The sequence below is a fragment of the Phyllobates terribilis genome, unplaced genomic scaffold, assembly GCF_046119375.1.
Source record: "Phyllobates terribilis strain yellow unplaced genomic scaffold, ASM4611937v1 Scaffold_3__8_contigs__length_932513732, whole genome shotgun sequence".
In the NCBI taxonomy this organism is placed as follows: domain Eukaryota; kingdom Metazoa; phylum Chordata; class Amphibia; order Anura; family Dendrobatidae; genus Phyllobates; species Phyllobates terribilis.
In genome coordinates this window covers 767,188,984-767,210,226 of record NW_027362763.1, presented here as the reverse complement: position 1 = coordinate 767,210,226, position 21,243 = coordinate 767,188,984, and the positions used below count along the sequence as shown (strand labels likewise).

At 44.8% G+C, this 21,243-nt stretch overlaps 1 protein-coding gene across 3 annotated transcripts in view; it reads left to right on the top strand.

Annotated features, from left to right (window-relative positions):
* Nucleotides 1-21,243, top strand: part of SLX4IP (SLX4 interacting protein) — a 258,954-nt gene that overhangs the window by 91,416 nt on the left and 146,295 nt on the right. For all 3 annotated transcript variants that reach the window (XM_073672225.1, XM_073672224.1, XM_073672223.1), the window contains exon 3: nt 6,236-6,325. In XM_073672225.1, the coding sequence (XP_073528326.1) occupies nt 6,236-6,325 (90 nt within the window). The remainder of the gene's footprint in view (nt 1-6,235; nt 6,326-21,243) is intronic.

Below are 21,243 nucleotides of genomic sequence, written 5' to 3'. Positions count from 1 at the left end.
AAATACATTTCTTGCATTTTTTTTTATCCAGATGTAATCCACCTAACTGGGTTTCCAAAAAGGAATATGTTACGTCTATTGTCCTTCCTTTCTGGTTCAAAATGAGTTGTTCTTAACTTTTTTTTTCCCCCAAATAAAGCCACTCCCTTGATCTCCTCCTTTTTGTTTGATCCCTTTTTTTCTGTCTCATACTAGAATTCAAACTGAGAAACCTACGGTATATAAAAATCTTTTCCATTTGTCTCAACCATGTGTATCCTAATCCTCCTCACTATTCTGCATCTGGTTGTAAGTTAACCGACTGCAGCAGAAGCATCTGCGTGTAGTAAGACAAGAGACTGCAAAGCTCAGTGGCTAAGGAGACGAGACTACCACTGGCCACCAACCAAATCTGGAATGGATCTACAAGAGAGTATTCCTTCTATTTTCTGCAGGATTTCTACAAGACTAACTGTTTCTTGATGATGCAGGAAATGCTGCCGACTAAGGATATGTTCACACGCAGAGATTTCGAAGCGTTTTTTTTTTTGCAGCTGAAACCTGCTCTCTTGGCAATAATAATGCTGCATTTTTGCAGTGCTTTTTTATTTTTAGCTGCATTTATTGGTGCAGATTACATGTGGTTTGTCTACAGTACATGTTCAATAATGTTAGCCTTCAAAAAAAAGACGCAAAACCTGTTTGCTGTGTTTCATGCAGACTTTTTGCACTTTCTCATTGCTTTACATGAGTGAAAAAGCGCTGCAGAAATGCTGCAAAAACTCTGAAAGAAATGATATGCTGCAGATTTCACAAATTCAAGCCTGGAAAAAAAACAAGCTTATGCATGAGATTTATGAAATCTCATATATTTTGCTGGTACTCTAAAATGCCGCTTCTTATTTGCATAAAAAATACCTGCTGCAAAAATGCTGCATATGAACATAGTTTAAAGGAGTATTTCCATCTTTAAGATCCTATCTTAATATGTAATAGGTGTAATATTAAAAATATTAGCAAATACCTACAATTAGAAATATAGTATAGTTCTTCTGATTAGCTGTGCCACTTTACCCCATGTGCAGGGCATTGCAGTAGCTTAGATATCCATGGTTGCAACCACTCATATGGTGAGTTAATTGCAGAAAAAACACAACGTGGGTGCACTTACCCTTAAGGGTATGTGCACATGCTCAGTATTTGCAGCAGATTTTTTTGCTGCAAATACAGGAGTGTTGGCAGAAAAAAACACTGTATAAAATTTTTTGATGCATTTTTTTCCCCTCCATTCATTGAAATGAGTGAAAAACGCAGAGAAAAATTGACCTGCTGCTGATTTGAAACTGTTTCAAAACTGCAAGGAAAAAATAAGCAGCATGTGAATGTGATTTCAGAAATCTCATTCACTTTGCTGGGACAGTAAAAAGCAGATTTTTTTTTTTTTCCTTGTGAAAAACACAACAAAAAATGCAACGTTTAAACAAGCCCTAAGGGTTCGTTCATAAGTCCGTATTTTTGGTTTGTGTATTACCTGTTGGTTTTGTGTCTAGATCACAGGCCCATTGCAATGAATGTCCTACTTAGATTTGTGTTTTGGATCAAACTCTCTAGTGCAAGTCAATTGAGAGAAAAAAAAATGGATGACACGTATGTCATCCTTGTGCTGTCCTTGTTTTACTGCTTAATGGGTAGGAGAACCTAAGAATTTATTTTTTCTTCATATGAGAAAAATGGATGCAACAAGCATTGTAGAAACTGACACACAAACCAAAAAATGAATCGAGAACACTGAACAAGAAGCGGATCATTTTTCACGCATGAGAAAAAGAAAAACTTGTGAAATCGGCCGAACAAAAAGTTAGTTAGGACAACTATTTTTCTTATTTATCTTAAAGGGAACCTGTCACCAGGTTTGTCCCATATGAGATAAGGCCACCACCTTTCAGCCCTGATATACAGCATTCTACTATGCTGTATATATGCCCCCAATCCGGCCTGCAAGATAAGAAAAAGATCTTTCACTATACTCCCCTATGGGGTGCTCTGGCGCCGTCCGCCTTCTTGCCTCGTGTGGATGATGCTTCCTACGTCATCCACACAGTGCCCCCGGCATCGTGCTCTTCCGCAGGAGTACCTCTCAGCCCTGACCAGGGCAGAGCAAAGTACTGCAGTGCGCATGTGCCGGAGCTCTTTGACCTTTCCCGGCACATGCGCACTACAGTACATTACTCTGCCCTTAGCAGAGCACAGAGAAGTACGCCTGTGCAGGAGCACGATGCCGGGGACAGTATGTGGATGATGTAGGCTGCGTCATCCACACGAAGCACAGAAGGAGGACCTTATTGCAAGAATAAGGGAGGCACCAAATCAAGACAGCGATGTCAATCAGACCCGACCGCCCCCCGTAAGTGAGTGTTCTTAAAAGGTCTTTTTCTTGTCTTACAGGCTGGATTGGGGGCATATATACAGTATATTAGAATGCTCTATATCAGGGCTGAAAGGTGGTGGTCTTATCTCACCTGGGACAAACCTGGTGACAGGTTCCCTTTAAACCTTCATTTTGAGGTTTCGAGTTCCTTTGAGCTGCCATTGAACAGTTCTTCCCACAAGCGCTCTCTCATGTAAGAATGCTGATTACAGACCTAACATTGCGCTTTATGTAATTGCTTTCATTAATGTGCCATGTTGACAAATATCTCAGCACAGAAAACCTTTAAAGATCAGTTCGTCCATGACGTCCAATCCGAACCGCAATCATTGTTTTTGCTGATGGTTTCATCTTGTTAGCTCGATGGCTCCAGAATATAAACTGCGATGGCGAGGTGGAAATAAAAATGTTTTAAGTCTTGAGTTCTGGTGTGAAAACCTTGCTTCTCCTCTATTTTAGCTGCAGCCACAAGAATGTAAGAGTTGAAGTTGATTCCAGAACGTAATTGCAAACCAAATTTATCGTTACTGAGTTTCCCCTGCAGACTTGTGTGTTATAGTTTATAAATTTCACCTGTGATGAAACTAATGTTATTTTTACCCCACGTACAATGATGTCCTATTTATAAATGTTTGCCCACAAAGAGGAAGATTCACAGATTTCTAATATAATTAATGAATTTGGAAGTGCCGTAGGAAAAAAATAAAAATAAATATATATTACTCCTCATTTCTATTTTAAGTTTTTTTTTTCAAGGTCCCATCGGACTTTCCTCCTTTACTCCAAAAAACGTACTTTTACTTTGGAATTTACATTGTGAGACCCAATGGGGACAGGGACTGGTGTGAGCGATGTTAATTTCTGTACTGCACTGCGAAATGCGCTGGGCGCTGCATAAATAAAATGTCAACTTTGCAAAATGCAAATGTACTTGGGGGGAAAAAATAAAATATTTTACTAGTTAATGTCTACAGCTCTTATGCTGTATTGTTGCAGACTGTAGCAAAAACAAGGTGGCCAGATTCATCAAAGCTTTCATGCCAGAATTGTGGCGTAAAAACTTTGAAAAGTTTAAAAAAGTTTGAAAAATTATTGCGACTTTTTCACGCCACATTCTCCCAGCTCTGCGCTGGGGTGGGATGAGGACATGGCAACCACCGCTCATCAAATTCATGACCAACGGCGGCATTCGCTAGGCCACAAATCTTTCTACAGCAGGGACTGGAGTAGGATTTGTGACGAGGCGCACACAGAGGTGTACACTGGCGCACACCTCTTCATGAATCACCTTTTTCTGACTCCAGCACATCTCCTCATCAAGACTAGCATGAGCAACACCGGTCTTGATATATTGGGCCCAAGGTGTTTTTGCAGCCCCTGACTATGGAGGTGCAGAGATGTGCATATCAAGTTATGCATGTAGGACAAAAGGCCTTGTGTGTATAAGAATGGTAATGTTGACCTAATCAACCAATCACTATGCAGGTTTTAGAAAAATAAGAATCTGGTTACTACATGAGCATCACGAACACATTTAGCTTTTAGCTTTAACCCAGGAGGTGCAATTTTTGTGATTTAATGCATAAACTTCCAAAAATTGCAGATGACCTCAGATTTTGGGAGATTCAGCATTGCTGTACAAGCCTCATTACACAGAAGTCAATGGAAATGATCATTAAAGAGTGCAAAAAAATAACAAAATTGACAAGCACCTTCTAGCAAAATGAGATAGACACACAAAGGTGGCAGCTGCAGTGACTGCATTGCGCTAGCATGCAAACATACAATCACACTGAGTTCGCTAAGGTACATGGGAACGTTGAATATATGAGTTTTTAACTGCATTACTGCTATATAAACTATACTTGTCTAATTGAGGGACTTGCAGCACAGTTTGATCAAATTGTGTGAACCCATTAGCCAAGCAACAAGTCGACCTCCTTAGATGGGAACCATCCGACTTGCTTCTCCTGGCTCGATTCTTACATATTTAAAGGGCTTTGGTTACATATGCTCACTAGAGCGTCATTCACACATTACTTTGGGACAACCGTTCCCAGTAAGGGCAGGTGCAGGCGACCGTATATTATTTCTTCTGAGAGAATCAGGACGATTATGCTAATCACACTTTGATCTCAGCGTTTGATCATAGTGAGATCCAATTCTCTCGGAAACGGAGAAGATGGAGAAAAAAAATTCTCCATCTTCATTCTGTCAGTCCACGGAAATAAGACTGCACTCAGATGTCATCCAAGTGCAGTCTGGTGTATCCCATGGACTCGTTGAATGAATGGCCAAGTGCAATCCGAATATTGCATCAAACTCTGGCATGCTGCAATTTTGTGTATGGCCCCATAGAATGACGTTGGTTCGGGTGCAATCCGATGTTTGATCGCAGGCGTCTGCACCAGGGCTGTGGAGTCGAATCCCATTTTAGTGGAGTCGGAGTCAGTATAAAATGGACCAACTCCGACTCCTCCTAAAATATATAATAAATTGGGTACAGTAGTTCAATGCAGTTTGTGGGGAATATTTTTTTCATAAGAATTTGGGGAAGTTATGAAATGTCCTATTCCTGATCTAAGGGTCTAGACTTTTAGCTGAGATGAATATGTGCATTACAGAATGTTAAAGGTTGTTCACTACCTGGATAGCCTTTTTTTAAATTAAGTACTCCCCATTCTAAAATAAAAATGATATATATACCCCTCCTGCACTGGCGCCGTTCCAGCACTAATGGGCTGCTGTGCTCTTCTTTCTTTTGCATGTGCGAAGGAAGTGAGAGTGCAGCAGCCAAATAGCAGCTGCTTACTGGCTGCCGGGCTCACATGGCATAACAATGTCAGGGAAGTCCAGGGAGACCCGGCGCCGACATTGTTAGAACGGCACGGGTGCACAAGGTGAGTGTATAGTGTATTTATTTCACAAGGGGGAATACTTCATGCAAAAATGATTTAAAGAGATATTCCCATCTCCAAGATCGTATCCCAATGTGTAGTAGGTGTAGTAGTAATAATAATTAATATAATAATATTATCAAATACCTCCAATTAGAAATATAGTATAGTTCTTCTGATTTTCTGTGTTGCTTACCTCATGTGCAGGACATTGCAGTAGCTTGGGTATCCCAGGTTACGACCACTCATACAGTGACAGTTAACTAGTTGCTACTAGTGGTCGTAACCATGGATACCTAAGCTATTGCAATGCCCTGCACAATAGGTAAGCACAGCTTATCAGGCGAACTATACTACATTTCTGATTGGAGGTATTTGCTAATTTTATTATTATTACACCTACTGCATATAGATGGGAATACCCCTTTTAATGATGCATTTAATGTATTTATCAATAAACTATAACTTTGCATATTATTTTTTGTAGACCTAAGAAGCTGTAAAAATGAGCTCTAGTTGTGCTGCCATAAAAAAAAAATCATCTCCGATCTTCAGATTAAATATTTCCTGGGATGTTTAGATTGATATGTTTACTTTTACTTACTATATTTTTGTGTTGCAAAATGCTCAACCAAGGATCGTCTGCCCGTCTGTACAAGTGACACCACACGTGCGGGCGGGTACTACTCGCTTGGTTTATGGTTTTCTCATTGCCCCTTAATTTTATGGGTTTAATGGAAAAGTCGGAGCGAGCCTGTGAATGCTTACTAAACAAGCGATTTACCGCTTCCAGCGGTGGGTCAAGTAATCATGTAATTTTATGTGCTCCTTTTGGGGTGGGAGCTTGGTGGGATTCTGGATGGTGGCTTCCTCTTTGTGTGCCGTACATATGCCTTACAACATCCTAAGGATTTCATCTTTTGTCTTGCAGTGTGGGAACTTTGCTGTTCTGGTGGATCTTCATGTTTTGCCTCAAGGCACCAGTAAAGACTCCAGCTGGTTTTCTGACCATGAGAAGGAGGTACAACAAAACCATTCCTACTTCAAAAGCCCGTAGCTGCAGGGAAGAAATTGGACTGGCCTGATTTGCTCAGATCTTGTTATGTTGAGACTACTGTGAATTATAACTAACCTTTAACAGCTCCTTGAGGACTATTAGACATGTGTTCTGTTTCCCTTCATTTAATGACTTTTCTCTAGTTTACTTTTTAATTCTGCCCTTTCTTATAAGTGCATTATTCCTCTGTCTGGGTTATACTGGCTGCTTTGTTAAGCTGCTGAGTAATTCATTTAGAAGTAATGTACCGTATATTCCGGCGTATAAGACGACCTGGTGTATAAGACGACCCCCCTACTTTCCTGTTAAAATATAGAGTTTAGGATATATTCACCGTATAAGACTACCCCTTTTCCAACGCATACCAAACACCGGTAAAAATTAAAAAAAAACAGATTTGAATTTAACATGGTCCTTTTTTAATTTAAATTCTTATGACATGCAGGTATATAGCAGGAAAACTGTCACTCATAAACATATTAAAATAGGGGGGACCCCACGTCATTTTTTTGGGGGGGTCCCCCATTCTATTAGCTAGTAAAGGCTAGGTATTCAGCTGGGGGCTGATATTAGTAGCCTGGGAAGCTCCGTGGGTATTACCCCCTTCCCAGACTTCAAACATCTGCCCCAGCCGTCTGCTTAACCTCCGCTAGAGACTATAATGATGGTGGATCCCACGCCAATTTTCTTTTTAAAAAATCCTTTATTTTAACACTAAATGACAATTGAGGGGTTAATAAAGATGCAGTCCCTAAATTATTAATTTTGTAATTAATTTTTCCCAAAAATGTTGACGTGGGCTTCGCCATATTTTTGTGTCCAGTCAGGTGCAGCAGGCAGGAACGGGCTGCCCCCAACCACCAGCTGCCTATTTGTACCTGGCCGGACACAACAATATAGGGAAGCCCTTTTTTTTTTAATTATTTCATGAAATAATTAAAAAAAAAAAGACGTGGGGCTTCGCCCTATTTTTGTGTCCAGCCAGGTACAACTAGGCAGCTGGGGGCTGGAATCTGCAGCGCAGGGAGGCCCAAGCTTTCTGGCCCCCCCCCCGCTGCAAATTGCAGTCCGCAGCCACCCCGGAAAATGGCGCGTTCATAGAAGCGCCATCTTCTGGCGCTGTACCCAACTCATCCAGGGCCCTGGTGCGGTGGCTCACTGGGTAATAAAGGGGTTAAGGCCAGCTTGGCATTATCAGCTGGCCCTAAGCCCGAAATTCATGGGGTCACGCCAATATTAGACATGACCGCCATGAATTTCTAGTAAAGTAATTAAAAAAAACACAACACCCAGAATAAAGTCCTTTAATTGAAATAAAGACACAATTTTTTAATGTTCTAAATTAAACCATACTTACCGTCACGCCCATTCCAGCTGAAGCCAACGATCTCCTGCAATAAAAGTAAAATAATAAACCAACATCATCCTTACCTCTCCATGGTTCCCAGGACCGGTCCAGCTCTGCAACATTCACATGACAGGCTGCACCGCAGCAGAACGCTGCCATTCAGCTTGCCATGCGGCAGACACTGAGAAGCGCAGGCTTGCTTGTGCTCCTCAGTGTCTGACTGTGACGGCATCCAGATGAGCCGAGATCATGTCCAATGAACTCGGCTCACCTCATGCACGTCACTGACAGCGTGGGAAAATTCTCCTGCTCCCCGCATGCGCAGTAGAAGTTTCCCACGCTGTCAGTGACGGACGTCCAGGAGGTGAGCTGAGTTCATTGTCGGCTCATCTGGATGCCGTCACAGCGAGACACTGAGGAGCGCAAGCATGCCTGCGCTTCTCAGTGTCTGCGGGATGACAGGCTGGATGGCAGCGTTCTGCTGCGGCCCAGCCTGTCATCTCGATGTAGCAGAGCTGGAGCTGTCCTGGGAACCATGGAAAGGTAAGGATGAGGTTGCTTTATTATTTTACTTTTATTGCAGGGGATCGTTGGCTTCAGCTGGAATGGGCGTGATGGTAAGTATGGTTTAATTTAGAACAATAAAGAATTGTGTGTTTATTTCAATTAAAGGACTTTATTCTGGGTGTTTGTGTTTTTTTTAACTTTTACTATGGGGTTAGTAATGGGGGTGTCTTATAGACGCCTCTCCATTACTAACCTGGGCTTGATGTCAGCTGGCATTATAAGCTGACATCAACCCCAGCCCTATTACCCCCTGCCACCGCACCAGGGCAGCGTGGAAGAGCGAGGCTAAGTGCCAGAATTGGCGCATCCTATGAATGCGCCATTTCTGGGGCGGCTGACGGCTGGTGTTTCTAGCCTGGGAGGGGGCCAATATTCATGGCTCCCTTCCTGGGCTATTAATATCAGCCCCCAGCTGTCTGCCTAGCCTTTGCTAGCTATTAAATTAGGGGGGACCCCACGTCATTTTTTTTGGGGGGTCCCCCATTTTAATAGCTAGTAAAGGCTATGTATTCAGCTGGGGGCTGATATTAGTAGCCTGGGAAGCTCCGTGGGTATTACCCCCTTCCCAGGCTTCAAACATCTGCCCCAGCCGTCTGCTTAACCTCCGCTAGAGACTAAAATTAAGGGGAACCCCACGCCAATTTTTTTTTAAATAAATCCGTTATTTTAACACTAGATGACAAGTACAGTAACCAGCACTGTCACTGTACTTCATATATATGTGACTGACATGTTTCTATCTATCTAATCTATGTGTGAAGCTCTATTCTGTCTGTTATAAATTGTCGGGTACAGATGCTGAATTGCCGGCCGGCTTTTTTAAAGAGACGGTGCATGAAAACACTATTATTTGTTTTAATAAATCCTTTACACTAAATGACAAGTACAGTAAGCAATACTGTCACTGTACTTCATATATATGTGACTGACATGTTTCTATCTATCTAATCTATGTGTGAAGCTCTATTCTTTCTATTCTAAATTGTCGGGTGCCGGCTTATGCCGCTGCTGAATTGCCGGCTTTTCATATATTGTCACAGAAGCGATGCGAACTTCCCTGCTCCGGACACAGCGCAGCGCTTCTGTGACAAGTGAAAGCTGTCGGCACAGAAGCCCTGCGCTGTGTCCGGAGCTGGGAATACGCAGCGATGTGTCAGTTTCAGCACAGAAGCGCTGACTGTCTGGACCTACCGCCGCCGTATTTTAACTCCCTCCACCTTATATTAACTCTGACATGGCAGGGATACGGCCACGGCAGCTTATTAACACCCCCAGAGTATCCCCGCATGTCAATCTCTGAAAGTTCAAAAGCATTACCGGCGTATAAGACGACCCCAGACTAGACAGAAGATTTTTCAGTCTTCAAAAGTCGTCTTATACGCCGGAATATACGGTAATTATTGGTAAAATTATTATTTAATTGAATGCATATTTTTAGGAATAATTACAAAACTAGTACCGAGGTATGACCAAATCATCATTTAATAAAGGGGTAATCCCATCTCCAAGATCCTATCCCAATATGTAGTAGGTGTAATAATAATATTAGCAAATACCTCTAATTAGAAATGTAGTGTAGTTCTTCTGATTCGCTTTGTCGCTTACCCCATGTGCAGGACATTGTAGTACCTTAGATATCCATGATTACGACCACTAACTAACTGTCACTATATGAGTGGTCGTAACCATGGAAACTTAAGGTACTACAGTGTCCTGTACATAGGGTAAGCAACTAAGCGAATCAGAAGAACTACATTTTTAATTGAAGGTACTTGCTAATATTCTTATTATTACACCTGCTACATATTGGGATAGGATCTTGGAGATGGGAATAGCCCTTTAAGTTTGGTCATATGTGAATTTGACTATTTTACAGGGAACCTGTAATGTCCAGAAATGCTATTTAGTTACAAATATAATGGTACTAAACAGTATTTACCTGTAAAAACTATACCTGGCTGCCTTACTGGAGCAGCAGCTACAGGGAGAAAATGAACTTGTATCATCTCTGCAGCCGCTCGCTTCCAGCCATCGTGGCGGTGCAGGGAGCCGTTACCGTCATCGCTCACTGTACAGTAGGCATTCTGTAATCACTCCCCAGAACTGTGATTGATGGCCTGATCTGCAGCACGTGTGCAGTTCGTGAGTGTGCAGAACAGGCTGTCAATCAATGTTCTGGGGCATGATTACAGCTGCGGTGGCTAACCGTTCCCTGCTCCGCCCCGATGACTGGAAGCAAGTAGCCTCAGAGCAGATATGCATTAATTTTCTCCCTGGAGCCGGGCTTCCAGTAAGGCAGGCAGGATTTTACCGCTATTTACTAGCAAATTAGCCCTATAGCTGCAGGTAAGGTAGTGTTTTTCAACATGACAGGTTCCCTTTAAAGAAGTTTTGTCACTAGATTTCACAATATAAACTGCATACATTTAATAAATAGATCTCCTAGACCTGGTGAGGCCGCTACGCTTACTTTGACAATCTCTGTCATCACAGCAAAGCTAGAGCTGAACTTATAAAATGCTCATTTTACTATCGGACAGGGGAAGGATTATAAAGCCTTTGTGGCATGGGGTTTGAAACACCAAGGTTTGCCGGTTTTTCCTGAGCATATGACAGCACACCTTGAGAGAGGGATCCAACCCACCAAGAACAGGAAACCGTCTGAAATAAAAGGGCGGTACCTCTCCCTCGCTTCAGTTGGATTACAGAGCATTGAGAGGACCTCCAGAAAGGGTTAGACACATAACCAACACCTACAATATATATATATAATCACCCAAAACGTAAAGTGCTTCACCAGGGTGTGAGAAAGACAGGGGGGGTGGGGGGGGAACTACGGGTGCTGTCATGGGCTCAGGAAAAAAAACGGCTACCGGTAAGTAACCTTGGTGTTTTCCCCTCGCCCATGACAGCACACCTTGAGAGAATTTTGGAGAATATGAGCACCCTAGGGAGGGACCACCGCCTGAAGTACCCTTCTCCCAAAGGTAAGGTCAGAGGAGGATAGATCCAACCGATAGTGTTTGTAAAAGGTGGATGGTGCAGACCAAGTAGCAACTTTACATATCTGGTCAATTGAGACGTCTGCTCTCTCTGCCCAGGAGGGTCGCTACAGCTCTGGTGGAATGAGCTTTAATACCGTCCGGTGCCGGAACACCTGTAGATATGTAAGCTAGACAAATGGCCTCCCTAAGCCACCTAGAAATAGTTCCCTTTTATACCCCGTGACCTTTCCTACTCCCCTGAAAGGCCAGAAACAAGGACTTGTCCTTCCTCCACTGACTAGTCATGTCTATGTACTGTAGTAACGCCCTTCTAACATCTAGATTGTGGAATCTAACCTCCCCGGGGTTTTTTGGGTTGCTGCAGAATGAGGGAAGCACAATCTCTTGATTACAGTGGAATCTGGAAACTACTTTCCTAAGGTATGCCGGATCTGTACGTAGGACGGACCCGGTCATCATGAATTTGGGTGTATGGGGGATCAACAGAAAGGGCCTGCAGGTCACTCACCCTACGGGCCGACATTAGGGCCACTAGGAGAATGGTTTTGAGGGTGAGGAACTTTGGAGAGATAACCTGCAGGGGTTCAAATGGGTTGCCAGAGAGTGCGTTTAAAACCAAATTCAGGTCCCAGGGAGGAACTCTGAGAGCCCGAAATGGTTTAGCTCTGTAACAGGATTTAATGAATCTAGAGACCCACCTGTTCCCCGCCAGGTTGCAATTATAGAGCGCCCCTAGGGCAGACACCTGAACTTTAAGTGTCCCCGTAGCTAACCCCAGGTCACGTCCCTTCTGTAAAAATTCTAGGACATCTTTAATTGGAGGTTTATCTGACAATGGGGAGTCTATGAAATCCAGGAATTTTCCCCAGATTCTGGTATAAATCTTAGTTGTTATGGGCTTCCTACTACCCAATAGGGTGGAAACTAGGCCTGGTGAAAACTCCACTCAAATTCCAAGCCACCAGATGGGAAACCTTTGGCTTGTGCATGGAACATCGGCCCCTGGATAAGAAGGTCCGGCCTGTCCGGCAGGACCCAGGGATCCGAGATCGTCATTATGCGAAGCAGGGAGAACCAGGGTCTTTTTGGCCAAAAGGGGGCTAACCGAATTATCCTCGCCCCCTCCTCCTGAATTTTACTCACAACTGCCGGAATCATTACTATCGGAGGAAAAGCGTAGGCCCTCCTGAACTTCCAGGGTATCTGGAGAGCGTCTACAGCATAGGGATTCTCTGTTGGATTTAGTGAACAGAACCTCTCCACCTTCCTGTTCACCCTGGTGGCGAACAAATCTATGTCCGGTGACCCTCATAGATGGATAATCTGTTGGAAGACTATCGGGTTTAGAGCCCACTCTCCTTGTCTTAAAGTGTGGCGACTGAGGAAATCTGCCCTTGAATTTTCTACCCCCCAGATGTAAAGAGCACGGAGGGATAGGAGATGCTGTTCTGCTAGTTGCAGGATTCTGTTTGCCACTACCATAAGGGAGCGTGATCTTGTTCCTCCCTGGTGATTTATATAAGCTACTGTCGTCCGATTGTCGGACCTGATCTGGACATGGCGACCCTGTATGTGGGGAAGGAAGCCTATCAGGGTTTTCTCCACTGCCAAAAGCTCCTTTAGGTTCGATGATGTCTCTATTTCGTGACATAGCCAGAGCCCCTGAACCGAGAGATCTGCTAGATTAACCCCCCCAGCCTAAGCCACTGGCATCTGTTGTAATTGCATGGTCGACTGGTCTGGACCACTGCAAGCCTGAGGTCAGATTCTCCCTGTTTGTCCACCAGGAGAGGGAGTCTACTGTCTCCAAAGAAAGAAAGAGTCTGTTTTCTAAATGTCCGTTGAAGGATTTTTGCGCTGACAGGACCTCCCACTGAAGAAGCCTCATATGACTTTGGGCCCATTTGACTGCCGGGAGACAGGAAGTCATGGAGCCTAGTAGGGACATTGCTCCTCTCAGGGACATCACTGGAGACTTTATGGCCCTTGAGACCAGACTGATTATTTTGCAAACCTGGTCTTCCGGGAGGAAGCAGGATTGGAGTTGGGAATTTAGGGTCAAGCCCAGAAAGATCTGAGTCCTTGAGGGGGGGATAGTTTTGATTTTTGAATATTTATCAACCATCCTAGCTGATGTAAGGCTGTCCTGACCTCTAAAAGTTGAGAGGAACAGTGGTCCTCCGATTTCCCTATTATCAGAAATTCGTCCAAGTAAGGAACAATCACCACTTTTTTGATTCAGAGAAAAGCTGTCACCTCCGCTATAACCTTTGTAAACACTCTCGGTGCTATCTAGAGTCCAAAAGGTAGGGCAGTAAATTGGAAATGTCTCAATTCCCCTTGGATGAATAGGGGTACCCTTAGGTACTTCTGGTAGTCTGGGTGGATTGGGATGTGATTAATAGGCATCTTTTAGGTCGATAACTGCCATGAAACAATTGTGGTGTAGGAGTTTTACTGCCAAGTTCACTGATTCCATCTTGAAAGTCCGGTTCTCTATCAGCTGATTTAGACTTTTGAGGTTGATAATGGTCCTTAAGGACCCATTTGGTTTTTTGATCACGAATAGGGGGGAATAAAATCCCCGTCCCCATTGTGAATTTGGAATTTTGTGAAGGACCTGCTTGTTGACTAAATCCAGCACTTCCGACTCTAGGGCTATCTGCTCCTCCCTGGACTTCCTCCTGGAGGTGATCATGAAGGTTCGGTGAGTGACTTGACTGAAGCTTATCTTTAGGCCATTCTTTATGATACTCAACACCCAGGGATTTGAAGTAATGGCTTCCCAAGCAGGGATAAAATGGGAAAGCCTTCCCCTGACCTCTAGCCTCGCTCCATTGGGGAGATTTTTTGGTACTGGAGGATGGCCCCCCCAAACATGTAACCAGAGTCCTTTCTAGATCTAGGCTCCCATCTTTTCCTTTCTCCTGGATGGCGACCCCGGTTAAATATTTTCCTCCGAAAGTAGGACTTTTTTGTGTCCCCCGTGAACCCTGGGAAACCTCTCTTCCTGTCGCCGGCCTTCTCCAAAAGCTCGTCCAGTTTTTGGCCAAACAATAGTTTACCATCACAAGGAAGGGAACATAGCTTATGTTTAGACCGTAGGTCTCCTGGGCAACCTTTGAGCCACAGGGCTCGTCTGGCAGCATTAGATAAGTTAGCAGACCTGGCTGCGAGTTTAACCGAATCCGCTGAGGAGTCGGCAAGGAGAGCGGACGCTGCTTGCAGTAAAGGTAAATTGGAGAGGATTTTATCTCTGGATTTCTTTTTATCCTTGAGCTGGTCTCCTAATTGTTGAAGCCACACCATGAGTGACCTAGCGACACAAGTGCCTGCTACCGCTGGCTTCAGGCGCCCTGCCGCCGCTTCCCAGGTGTGATGCAGGAAGGAATCTGCCTTCTTATCAAGAGCATCCTTTAGACTGCCTGAATCTTCCAGGGGTAGGGACGATTTTTTGGATGATCGAGCAACAGGCCCGTCAACTTTAGGAATTTTATCCCAGGACCCAGAGACATTATCCTCGAAGGGGTACCTTAGAGGATGAGGGCAACACTCCCGATTTCTCAGGCTTTCTCCATTCGCGGTCTATAAGGGTCTGAATTTTAGGATTCACTTGAAAGGAGCGTCTTTTTTTCCTCCAGGCCTGTGAACATAATGTCTTCCAGGGACCTGGCTGCCTTCTCCTCCCTCAACCCCATGGTAGATCTGACTGCTCTGACCAACTTGTCAGTATCCTCAATAGGGAAACAGGGCCTACCACTGTCTGATGAAGAGGAGGATGCTGAATCACTGAGGCATGGATCCTCTGACTGGGAGGATGAATCATAGTCGTTGGAGAAATCCTTATGGGATCTCTTTTTCCCTTTAAGTAAGCCTTTCAGGGAATCCTGAACCTCTGTACGGATTACGGACCTCAAATTAGAAGCAAAATCCGGGGTGCTCTCCGCTATGGTTTGGTTAATGCAGCTAGCACAAAGCTGTTTCTGCCAATCTATGGAAAGGGGGACTTGGCATAAAGCGCAAACCCTGTGCTTCGGTTTGGCGCTACTCTTCTTAGGTTCCTAAGGAATGAAGCACATAATAACTTTCCATTACTATTAAGTGACATTCACGAAGATCACTCACCCCTGAAGTCACAAAAGGGTACCGGATTTGGAGGCTGTGGCGGGACATAAGATGAATCCCTTCTGGATGGCTCTGAAGCGTCCGACACCTTACTTCTCCTGCTGCCGCTACAGTTGCTGGAGTGGCTGTCCGTGTGAGAGGCGTCCGACTGCTTCTTCCGCTGGCGTTGATGAGATGGAGGGGTCAGCTGCTGCTGCTCCTGGCTGTCCTGGTCTGCCATAGCTGCCATACCACAAGCATGCGTATAGGCAGCGTTTGACCAGGACAACCCCTCCACCTTAAATAGGGCACATCCGGAACTCCCTCTGGTTCTTGTGTCCTCCCCCCTCCTGACACCCGCCGGCCGAGTTCTGAAAAGCCGGCCGGCAAGCGCTTACAGGGAGCCGCCCTGTTGGATCCGGGTGCCGCCCTTCGACGTCATCGGACACACCTCTCCCAGCGTGCACCGCGCCGTGACGTCGGGCGCGTCACACCCGGAATACGCCGCTCCCGGTGTGCGGCCAGCCAGGAGTCTGCAGCAGGGAGAGGACGGCGCAGCGGTCTGCGGGGAGCCGGAGCCCTCTTCACCGCCTGCGCACGCTCGGACACGGCTCCAGGGAACCGCGGACGGCGCTTCTGGAACCTGGAACCCGGTGCACAGGCTGGTGCCCGCTCTTCCACACCGGAACTTGCCCAGGTAAGTATGGACATCTTCTTCAGACAGGTTCCCATCAAGGACAGGAAACCAACTGAAGCGAGGGAGAGGTGCCGCCCTTTTATTTCAGACGGTTTCCTGTCCTTGGTGGGGCGGATCCCTCTCTCAAGGTGTGCTGTCATGGGTGAGGGGAAAAATAAGTATAACTCATCAAGTCTAAGAAATCTAATAATGTGTGTACTTTGCATTGTGAATTCTGGAAACAGATCCGCTTTAGGTTTCTATAGAAGTTACCGTTTTATACCAACATTGTGTGATTTGTAAAAAAATATATATATATATTTATAGGTATGCAGAATAAGTTCCTTACTGGATTGCTGCTGAAATCACAACTTCAGATCCCCCACAACACAGATTTTTTTTCCCATTTGAGATGTTAAAGGGATCCTGTCATCAGGATACTAGACCCCTAAGTAAAGGCATTTGTGTTAAGGCCCTTTAATGCTTATTACATCCATGCTTTGCTTGCAGTATTTCATTTGGAAATGGTAAAGAAATTCAGCCTTGAAGTTTTAATCACAAGTGCAAGGGGCGGACACTGCACTTCCAGATCTCCTGCTCCCCTCCCTATTTCCCCGGTCTCCCATGGACAGGCCTCTCTTCTTAGTGCTTTGCCTCCATTGTCTGAGATTCCAAAAGGGTTGGGGCATGGGCATAAAGCTCCTGATGGGGCGACCGGTGGGGAAATAGGGAGAACTTCAAAGCTGGATTTCTCTACAATTTCCAAACAAAATACTACAAGCCTATGCATACTATCAATGTAATCATCATTAAAGGGACGTTACACACTTGCTTTTAGATAGGGATCTAAAATCCTGATGATGGTTTCCCTTTAATGTTTATGCGGTTCTGGATGAATATATGTTGGCTAAATGAGCATTTGAGCAACACCCATGGGCCCCCAATCCTCACCCAATCTAGCCAGACAATCCCTGGGAAAAGCAGGACATTGCAACCACAGCATTCAAATGAATACAATCATTTAGTACATTAATTACACAAATATTGATGGACTGCTAGGTTCCCCATGCCTTCAGCATAACAACGAGGAGGCAATTGGGCTTGGAGCAGTGTGGCAGTACCTGTAATATTTATTCATCAGTGGATGTCCTAGTTGTCTTAGGACACGGTATATCTTTCCTTTTGGTTTTTATCAGCCAGAAATGCACACAGAATTAGTAAGAGAGCCCTTGGTAAGATGGAAAGGAATCAGGTCCAGCTTATAAATGACTTAAAGGGAATCTATTACCATGTTTTTGCTATGTAATCTGAAAGTAGAATGATGTAGGGGCAGAGACCCTGATTCCAGTGATGTCTATTATTGGGCTCCTTGCTGTCATTTTGATACAATAACAGTTTTCTCTGCTGCACATGTAGCAGTGCTCAGAATGCTGAGCCTTGTATAACCCCGCTCACACCACTAATTGTCAGCTTTTGTGCACACTGAACAATGACAGAAATCTACTAATCAGTAGTGAGGGCAAGGTTGGACTATGAGGCAAGAAACGCCTAGTCTTGTAGTGATAATCTCCTGCTGATAAAACACTGATTTTATTGAAACAGCAACACACAACCTAGTAAGTGACACATCGCTGGAATCAGATTCTCAGCCCCTAAACCGTTCCTCTCTCAGATTATATAGAAAACCCTGCTGATAGATTACCTTTAATGCACATTTCTGTATTTCTGTTAATGAAGTTTTAATTAAACAAAAAATTGCCCCAAAATCAAATTTTCTACAAATTAACATCAAGTAATGGAGGCAGATTGCTAGCGCTGAGGATTCACAACTTTAGATTGACGTTTAATAAAAGGCTGTGACTGTCCAGGTTGTAAATGACTTAAGGCACAAAACAAACAAAGCGCAGTCCGCACCGCAGACCCCAGTGTATCTTACAGGGTGTTTGCAGCCTGGAGCACAGACAGGTGCTGAGACCGTTGTAGGAGAAGATGACTTCTTGGGATCTGGAAGAAGGTCATAGTGCCCAGTGGCTAATCTAGACCTGAAATCAGCCATTCTTGAGGTATATTTGCGTCTCATTGTCTTGCCTACAGCGGTCTCCTGAGCCTGTCTAGTAATACCATGGACCTCATAATCCGTTTTAAACTGTCAATTTGTCTGAGATAAGACGAGGTGTTCTGAGCTGTCGGCTAATTACCTGCTTTACACAGGTGCACGGTTTTCCTGCAATTTGTCTTCGTTTATTGGTTTTAAGGGAATTAGTATCCAACTTTTCTAATGAATCTAGGATTTGTTCATGTTTTATAAGTAGGTACTAGAGTCCTTTCAACGTCTACTGCAAATTCTGATTTTGATCCTACGGGGATAAGGCCATCAGTAACAGGATCTTCTATGGCTTTATAATGGTGCTAGCCACAATAATTGGTGGTTATTCAGACTCCATAATATGTCTTAAGAGACAAGTAGCTGTAATGTCTGTAGCCGGTTCCCCTGCATGATTTCCTTCCTCCCTCCATGTGGGGATGCCAGCATACTCACCTCCCCAGCCTCGTGATCTTGCCCCTTTCTCAATGCACCCCACAATGTCTCTCGGCGGCGCGCCTAGTGCCGCACTCCCCTGCTCTTAAAGCAGCAGCATGTTCATGTGGTAAATGCCCCCAGCTAACAGCTAGGAGGCAATTAGTTAATGTAAACACCTGCAAGATGTCTCCCGCCAATAGCTGGGAGGCAGCTTGTATAAAAGGCACCCTCCCTAATAGGTATGTGCCTGAGCAAGCCCTATAGTATAGTGATAGGTGTGTTGGTGTGAGCAGCTGTATGTTGCCAGGTCCCTCGTCCCTAGTCTGTTAGTTATTCCCGTATCCTGTGTTCCCATTAGTCTATTATAGTTATAGCCTATACTGTTCTGTACCTGTTGTCCTGAGTAGGTTATATGTTACCCTGAAGCCGCATCTGTGATATCTGTACCCCGTGGCCACATCGGCGGTACCTGAACAGTTTCCCGAGACCTGTGTGTCTGTACCTGTCCCAGTGGCTGTCCTGTCTGCTATCCAGAGCCCCAGTCTGTTCCTGTTCCAAGTGGCCGTCCTATCTGCTATCCAGAGCCACAGTCTGTTCCTGTTCCAAGTGGCCGTCCTATCTGCTATCCAGAGCCACAGTCTGTTCCTGTTCCAAGTGGCCTTCCTGTCTGTTATCCAGAGCCCCAGTCTGTTCCTGTTCCAAGTGGCCGTCCTGTCTGCTATCCAGAGCCACAGTCTGTTCCTGTTCCAAGTGGCCTTCCTGTCTGCTATCCAGAGCCACAGTCTGTTCCTGTTCCAAGTGGCCTTCCTGTCTGCTATCCAGAGCCACAGTCTGTTCCTGTTCCAAGTGGCCTTCCTGTCTGCTATCCAAAGCCACAGTCTGTTCCTGTTCCAAGTGGCCTTCCTGTCTGCTATCCAGAGCCACAGTCTGTTCCTGTTCCAAGTGGCCTTCCTGTCTACTATCCAGAGCCACAGTCTGTTCCTGTTCCAAGTGGCCATCCTGTCTGCTATCCAGATCTGCAGTCTGTTCCTGTTCCAAGTGGCCTTCCTGTCTGCTATACAGAGCCACAGTCTGTTCCTGTTCCAAGTGGCCTTCCTGTCTACTATCCAGAGCCACAGTCTGTTCCTGTTCCAAGTGGCCTTCCTGTCTGCTATCCAGAGCCACAGTCTGTTCCTGTTCCCAGTGGCCGTCCTGTCTGCTATCCAGAGCCACAGTCTGTTCCTGTTCCAAGTGGCCGTTCTGTCTGCTATCCAGATCTGCAGTCTGTTCCTGTTCCAAGTGGCCGTCCTGTCTGCTATCCAGATCTGCAGTCTGTTCCTGTTCCAAGTGGCCGCCCTGCCCGGTCTAGGACTCTCTATCCGAATTAACGTCTCTGACCCTTGGGGTCAGCTGCTGCTGCCGGAAAAGCCCTAGAGTGGCACCTGGCAGCTACCTGCCGGACAAGCCTGATCTCACCACTAGGGGCTCCAGTGAACACCAAGGTAGCTGCTTAATTATGCCCCTCCAGGGTAAGTCCAGTCCATGTCACAGTGGGTCCACGAACCAAATACGCCACCTTCGTGCGTGACAGTAGCATAGTCTCATCGTGTGTATTGCCCAATTGGACAACCGAATATAGTCTCCATATGGAATGAACTAGGAATTCTGCAGACTGTGTCATCCGAACATCCGAATGAAGCCGGTGCTTTTACAACATGAACAAATGATCATTGTGTTTTCAGAAGATCCTTTCAAAAAGGGATTATTCAATTGCAAAGAAAATTATTAAGCCCCCATTCCAAATTAGGTTTATTAGCAAAATTTACAACTTTCTGCCGTTTACAATAAACTAATGAAACAAGAACAATGGAAATAGCGAAATACAACTAGTATAAGTGACTTCTCCAAATTCAACACCTAATGCCACTTTTAATGACTGCAGCAATCTCAGAATTATTCACCCCCTCCATGACCTCCACTTCACGAATTTTCTCAGATACACCAAAGATTTTCTATTTACACGGAAGCTGAAGGGAAAAATATTGTTAACTAGAGAGGAGCCGGTCAGGAAAAATTTTAATTTGCTTGTTCATGGGTTCCCACCCTATCCTCCCCCTGGAAATTATGATTCTCCTAGAAGTTATTGTCCCTTATGATTTTCTAGGGTTCCAGACTCAAGAACATAATAAATGTAATATGTAAAAAATTAAATAAAAATCATAATACTCAACTCACCGCTCACCTTTCCGGTCCCTCCGCTTCACTGTACGGTCCTCCGGGCATCTTCAGATCGCCCGCTCAGATCTGTCAAGTCGACAGATTTCATCACCACTGCAGCCAATCATTCAATTCAGAAGCTGTGTCAATATAGACAGTACGAGCCATCGAGTTCAGTGATTGGCTGCAGTGGTGATTTGAAATTTTGACTTGATGGCACCATTGCTGCCAAAACAGGGAGATCAGAGAGGTTGCAGAGAGTCTTTACTGGACCCAGGGAGGGTGAGTTGTGTGAAGTATATACACTGCTCAAAAGAATAACGGGAACACTTAAACAACACAATGTAGCTCCAAGTCAATAACACTTCTGTGAAATCTACCTGTCCAGTTATGAATCAACACTGATTGTGAATCAATGTCTCCTGCTGTTGTGCAAATGGAACGGACAACTGGTAGAAGTGATAT